Source organism: Bos javanicus, chromosome 2, assembly GCF_032452875.1.
Source record: "Bos javanicus breed banteng chromosome 2, ARS-OSU_banteng_1.0, whole genome shotgun sequence".
NCBI lineage: Eukaryota > Metazoa > Chordata > Mammalia > Artiodactyla > Bovidae > Bos > Bos javanicus.
The window spans coordinates 29,058,189-29,065,702 of record NC_083869.1 but is presented as its reverse complement, the minus strand read 5'-3'; the positions used below and the strand labels follow the sequence as shown (position 1 = coordinate 29,065,702).

Here is a 7,514-nt window from a genome sequence, read left to right as displayed (position 1 = left end):
AATAATAAAAATTAACTTGTCCCATGTATAAATAGTAGAGAAACCAGAATAAGGTTGATTGTACCAGAACCTTATGCCTAATGGTAGATGCCCCACATCCAGAGAAGGAACATCGAGACCAGTAGTGTTAGAACTTTCTACACTAACTGCATGGCCAGTTAATATGCTGTTGCTGTTTGTTTTGTTTTTACAATGTGACTGAAAACAGTATTACATAAGCTCTTATACATTTTTATTTTTAGAAACTGCAACTCCAAGACAAGGAAATATGCATACTTTGTCAAAAGACGGTTTATCCAATGGAGTGCCTAGTAGCAGACAGGCAGAGTTTTCATAAATCCTGTTTCCGCTGCCACCATTGCAACAGTAAACTGAGGTAAAACTGTTTTGTGGCCTGGGGCACAAATAGTCAAAGAGCTTGCAGTATACTTACATCATGTCTCTTCAAAAATGTCAGTTTTTCCAAATCCTGTTTCCATCACTTAAAACAACAAATGGAAATGTGGTCATTTTCTGTGTTGCTCGGAATGGCTGTTACCTTTTTCCTTTTGACATTTTGCTTTCTTAATAAAATTCAGAAGGGGCCCTTTAGTCCAAGCATGAAGATCACATAGATAAGAGAAATAACTCTCACTACCACCGACCGTTCCCAATGCCATGCTCCATTGCGTAAGAAGAATGATCTTTCTAAAAATGCAAATCTGGGATCACTTCCCAGTTTTAAACATATAATGGCTTCCTCTATTCCCAAAATTAACATATAAATATGAATTAAAAAGCGATTCAATATCTTGTCCCTTCTCATCTCCCAGCACCCCTTCCTCCTGTTGCCTGTTGCTTTTCATGAAGACTGAATTTCAGTTCCTCGAAGTCATTTTTTTTTCCTCGCTCATCTAGCTGATTCCAAATGTTGTTGCTGCTCCTTGGAGGAGTTTTCCCATGCCTCACCCCCATATCATTCCTCAGACCTCAACTGAGACTTTATGTCTTTGAAGTGACCTGCTTTTACCCCTGTATATGGATCACAGCATCTCCTGTGCTCGCTCCATTCTAACACAGTCTAGTGTAATTGTCCCTGGCTATAGGAAATGTGTTAATGTTTGTCTTGTCAGTACCAAGTAAACCCAAATATACAATAAGGACTCAAAAATATTTATTCAATGACTGCTATTTTTAAAAAACATTATATAAAACCCAGGCTTCCCTAGTGGCTCAGATGGTAAAGAATCTGTCTGCAATGCGGGAGACCTGGGTTCAATCCTTGGGTTGGGAAGATCCCCTGGAGAGGGCATGGCAACCCACTCCACTATTCTTGCTGGGGAACCCCCATGGAGTAGGGTAACCTAGTAGGCTACAGTTCTTGGGCTCAGAAAGAATCAGACACAACTGAGCAATTAAACACAGTACAACACGTATAACACCCACAGATACAGAAAACCAAGCAAAGCAAATATGTGGCTCACTAAATTATAAAGTGAACACTTCATAAACACTATCAAGATCAAGAAATACAATATTGTTAGCCATTCCAGAAGCTCCTTCCTCCCTTTGCCCTTTGCAAACATAACCAGTCTCTTGCCTATGACTAAATATCATCCTTTATAGTAATTGTTTCCTTGCATTTTATAGTTTTATTTACCCAAATGTGCTTTCTTAAATTCTGTACTCTGGTTTTATCCTTTTTTAAAAAACTCTCTCAAGTCTTTCAAGTCTTTTTTAAAAATAATCTCTAGGCTTTCCATCCATTCCTTTCATTCCTTATTGCTTACTTGTGAAAGACCCAGGACATTTGACCTGTGCAGTTTTGCACAGTCTGGAATTGCTGATTACACACTCATACTGCAGTTCATATGCTCCTTTATCCTCTGTATTTTCAAAAACTGTCAGGTGAATCCAGGTTCTAGATTAATTCTAGTTTAAAATAAGATTTGATTCCTTTTGGAAGAACATAGGGAGTATTGACAAGAGTATACTTAATACATTATGTCAGCTTTTCTTTCATTTTGTGACATAGCAGATATTGAAGCTTGTAATACCTCTATCCATTCAATGATGTCTGCAAAATGCCGATACTCAAATTTTGTTCTTTATTTTTTATTATTAGAATACTTTCACAGAAGATGCTTCCCTGTATTTGGTATTTGGTTACACGGTGATACAGTTAATTTAAAAAAAGGCAGAATAAGTCTACAATTCTTTCCCTTTATTCATCAGTTTTGTCAATGTATCAATTTTTTATTTAACAATTTCATATAATAGTTTCTTATCTCCTAGAGATAACCACTTTTAAGATATTTTAATGTCTTTATAAACTTACAGATTTACACATGTTTACACAAACAATTATCATCATTACTGAAACTCCAGTTACTCTATACCTGGCCAGTGGAAGCCACTTCAAGCTGTCTCCTGAGTCCTTTTGACAGAACCCAAGTTGTCTGTGATAACCTCCTCTTTATCTGATAGGACTAGATGTCCCATGCTCATCTTATACATTTACTGGCCCAGGTGCAGAATCAGTCATTTCTCTAAGCCTTGGTTTCTTCTAGTGAGAATGTGAAATATTTCAAGACTATAATCTTGACCCTCTTTCTACTGAGTTGATCACTATTTCTAAGCTTTTAAGTGTTAAGATCTAGTAAATATTTATATATACAGAAAAAAATAGGAATTCATAGGGATGTTTCCAAATTGAATTCAGAATTTCATAGCTTTTGCTTAGCCTCTTCTCCGTTACAGCTGTATCTTCTTCTACTTCAGGGCTTCTGGTTCTCAAAGACAAAGGAGATAACAGAGTTAGACTATCCCATATTCATTTGAACAACAGTTTTAGAAAAACAAAGCTATCAGCACCACTAATTTGATTATCAAAGCATTAAAAATTGTATTTGCTCCGCTGATCACTCACACCCCATTTTGTTAAAAGTGTACTGAGTCTTTGGTGTCATCATATATAGCTGTTACATGTTATAGTACCTCCCTCTATACCCTCATTTCATCTCAGTTAATATATAACAATGTATTTAATCTAACCCACAATCCTTATGTTGACATTTCCTTAGTTATTATGGTTGCTCAAGCTTATTTTCAAGTAGATTCCTTAGAAAAGGCTCATGGAAAGTTTATTCCTTTAGTTCTTACATACTGATAATAATTTGTGATCTTTCAGTATGTAATTTCATTCTTTTTTATATTGGGAAATGCTCTTTAAATTATAGCTTTTTAGTATTTAACTTGTTTCATAATTTTATTTTCTCATTCAGGAACTCCTATTATATATTTTTCATTTATGATTATAAATTTTGTATCTTTTCATTTTCCTATTTTTCTTTAGTGAAAGTGTTAGTCACTCAGTCGTGTCCGACTCTTTGTGACCCCATGAGCTGTAGCCTACCTGGCTCCTCTGTCCATGGAATTCTCCAGGCAAGAATACTGGAGTGGGCTGCCATTCCCTTCTCCAAGGGATCTTTCCAACCCAAGGACTGAAACCAGGTGTCCCACACTGAAGGCAGGTTATTTACCATCTGAGCCACCAGGAAAGCCATATTTTTCTTAAGACGTTTCCTATTGATTTGCTCTTGTTTTTCTTTTAGTTTGGTTTTTATTGCTGACATGTTTGACTTTTTCCTTTTCTGTTTTCTTCTTGATACCTGACACCTTCTTTATTACTTTTTCTAATTACAATTCATGCTGTTCTTTTGGGTCTTTTATCATTTTCTTAATGTCTTTTAGGTCATTTTGAAATAGTAGGTTAAAAGTTTGATATTTCAATAACATGTTTTTCTACCATGTTTTCGTTGCCTACAGTGATAATGCTCCTTATTCTTTCACTTCTCATAATAACTTTATATACTATTTGGCCTTGATACTTTGCTGTTGCTTAGTTTTATATGGTGTTAATTTACACAAATCTTGGAAGGAAGCAAAATTCAGGATGGTTTTCCCAACTTCACAGGGCTACCTTTTCTAATTTTCTTATACTGTTCAAAAAACTGTGGTGCCTTGATTCCTGGGATTTCCTGTCTTGAATTCTCTCCCTCATGTTGACTGGGACCTTTTGATTTCTGTCATCATTGTTTGCCTCCCTTTTGATTCCACTCCCATGTTTATTTTTCACAGTGTAGGATCTAAACAATCCCAGTGGGTCAGTTTTGAGTTTAATTTCTCCAGCCTCTTCAGACTTTCCTGCCACAGGACTTTTGCACTCTCATTGGCTATTGAAATGCCAAAACCTCTCCCAATTTGAGCTGCTGCTCTCCGATTGGCATGTGATACTTTGCAGGAAATATTGATTATTTTGTAGTCTCATATTTTCAGGTCCATCAGACACCTTCCTTTCTCCCTCTGTTGTCATCCACACACATGCGACTATTATGCTAGTCTTGTAGCTGATATTGGTTTGTCCTTCCCTCCTTATATTTTGAGGTTGATGAGGATACCTTGTCACTTAGTTTTGTTGTAATTTTATCCTTGGGTTTTTAGTTTTTCTCTCCATTTTTATGTAGTGATTCAGAAATGTTAAAAAATTATGCTGCTGCCTTTGACTAAATTTGATGTTAATTTTAACAGGCATTTCTATTTGTTAATATTTCCAAAGAGACAAGATAAAAAATTGCATAGACAAGCTTTCCAATTCATTCATTCAAAGTCCACTTAACTAGGAAGTTCAAATAGTTAATTTTTTATGCTATTCAGGATTTGCTGAAAACTGCAGCCCCTCACAATTCTCGGAGTTAGCAAAGATTTAGTCCTACCATTTTACATCATCTATAACTACATATGCATTACACTATAGCACCTTTTGTACCGGTACCTGACATACAGCACGAAATTCTGACTACTGCAAGACGAGTATTATAGAGGGCATTAGTGGTGAATATTATCTAACAGAAATGTTCAATTAATAGGCACATTCCTATTGCCAGTAAGTTAATTGTACTCAATCTCTGATTCATTGCTTGAAATAATCAATTCCCTAACGCTGTAAGAATTTGCAGTGTATATATAAAATGTTTAAAAATGTTTTTTCTTTTTGACAGTTTGGGAAATTATGCCTCACTTCATGGACAAATATATTGTAAACCTCACTTTAAACAACTTTTCAAATCAAAAGGAAATTACGATGAAGGTTTTGGACACAAACAGCATAAAGATCGATGGAAGTGCAAAAATCAAAGCAGCTCAGTTGACTTTACTCCTAATGAAGACCCAAATATGTGTAAAAACAATGTGGAAAATACCCGCATGCTTGGAGAACTTAATAAACATTTAGATGCTGATAACAGTGAAGGGCAAAGGGATGGTTTGAAAAAATGTGGAAAGAGGGGAAAATTAAAAATCATTTGGCCTCCTTCCAGGGAGATACCTAAGAAAACCTTCCCCCTTGAGGAAGAACTCAAAATGAGTAAACCTAAATGGCCACCGGAAATGACAACCCCTACATCTGCTGAATTTAAAAGTGGATCACTGATAGAACACATGAAAACTGTGGAAAACAAAGGACAAGAACGAGATAACATTTCTTTCCTGCAGCCATGCCTGCAGTCCATCCACATGTGTCAGAAAGAAGATGTTACAGGAATCAAAGAAATGGAAGCATATGAAGCAAGAAGAGAGAAGAAGGAAGGAAATAAGGATGTACAAGATAAGGTGAATGAGGCTGAAGACACGAAGAAGAAGAGGAAAAGTGAAATGGATCTTAATGACAACAATAATGCGGTTGTGCAGAGTGCTGAGAAAGAGAAAAATGAAAAAGCTAATGAACCTGATGGTGCAGAAGTTTTACAGGTTACTAACACTGATGATGAGGTGGTACCAGAAAATAGTAAAGAGAATTTGAACAAGAATAATAATAACAATTATGTAGCAGCGTCATATCTGAATAATTGCAGGCAGAAGACATCTGTTTTAGAATTTCCTAATCTATTGCCACTGTCAAGTGAAGTGTACTACACTGCAAATGAATATCAAATTGAAAACTTAGAAAATGCTTCTAAACTCTCGGAGTTACTTGGTATATTTGAATCTGAAAAGACTGACTCAAGAAACGTGCTGCCTATGACTCTAGATAAACAGACTGACGGAGCTACTGCTGGCAGTCCTGTGCAGTCTGTCTCCAGGTCAGGCCTCGGTGATGGGAAAAGTTCAATGCCCTCTTCTGAGACAAACATTTTAAACATCAAAGGAAACCACTCCAATAATAAAAACCTACATTTCTTCTTTTCGAACACGGTGAAAATTGCTGCTTTTTCCAAAAGGAATGAGAACATTTTTACGCATAATTTAATAGATTCTGTAGATCATATTAAAAATATGCCATGTTTGTATTTAAGAGAACTGGGGAAGGACATCAAACATTGGCATGGGCAAACAATAGGAGCAGCACACGTCACAGATCTTGATGCTCCGAGCTGTGAATTTACAGCCAAGCCTCCGTTTCCCAGAGTGGAAGTCCAGTCTGAACAACTCACAGTGGAAGAGCAAATTAAAAGGAACAGACACTACAGTGACACTGAGTAAGTGTCTCTGGCCACTTGCAGTCCACAGCAGGCACTGAGAAATATCAGTGTTCTGAAAGAAGACTTTGCGGGTTTTGGTAACCTCTTGTTGAATTTGTAAACGTTCAGAAATCTCATGTCTATCACAATGGATATAATATATCCATTGGATCCACAATGGATAAAATAATTCCTTGTATTACACTAGATGATGTTTTTCATAATTGGTTTGAATCTACTTTTAGTCTGAATGGAATCAAGAGATGAAACATTCTTGAATGTTTTCTTGTCAAATGATACTTAAGTGTATTGCTCTGTTTTTTCAACATGCCAGATAACATCATGGTGACATTCTGTACTCTGATATTTATCACCATTCTTACACTTTCTCTATAATTTCTGCTGAAATAAAATTGAATCACCTGGGGTGCAAACCAAAACACTTGTGTCTCTTTTCTCCATGTATATTTTCATTCTAAGCATGTGTGTTATCATGATTAGGAAATATATGTCTTGCAGCAAGCGTTTAATACGTAAACACACACTCCTGGAAAAATTAAATACTAAGCCAGAGCCACAGTATTATTAGAAAATATAAATACCCTCTTTTTTCCTCTTTTTATAAAGATACAAGAACTATTATGGTTGTTTATTTACCTATGTTAAACTATCATGGAACATACCTATAAACATTTAATGAAAAAAAATCACTTTGCATCAAAATAATGTGAATGTGAAGTTCATACTCAGAAATCAACTGAACTTGAAAGATTTTAGAAGTTACTTAAAAAAATTATGGCACACATTTTTAATGCTTACTATATATGCAATTGGTGGACATATAAATGATATCATTACATTTTGTCAGATTTTTTTCTTACCCTATTTAATGGATGTTAATTTTTTGTTACAAGACACTGTCTTTCGAAAATTTCACTTCTGACTTTTCCTTTCCTCAAATACATGTGATAATTCTGAGAAGAAAAATGTGAATATAAATGAGCCACTGCATGTTAA

At 35.6% G+C, this 7,514-nt stretch overlaps 1 protein-coding gene across 3 annotated transcripts in view; it reads left to right on the top strand.

Moving 5' to 3' along the window:
* XIRP2 (xin actin binding repeat containing 2) overlaps positions 1–6,937 on the top strand; it is a 78,812-nt gene extending 71,875 nt beyond the window's left edge. For 2 of the 3 annotated variants that reach the window (XM_061436254.1, XM_061436246.1), the window contains one exon: positions 243–371. In XM_061436254.1, the coding sequence (XP_061292238.1) occupies positions 243–337 (95 nt within the window). In that variant the 3' untranslated portion in view covers positions 338–371. Of the gene's footprint in view, positions 1–242; positions 377–5,039 lie in introns of those variants that run through there. The other variant, XM_061436263.1, reaches the window with a different exon arrangement.
* The last annotated feature ends 577 nt before the right edge of the window (positions 6,938–7,514 follow it).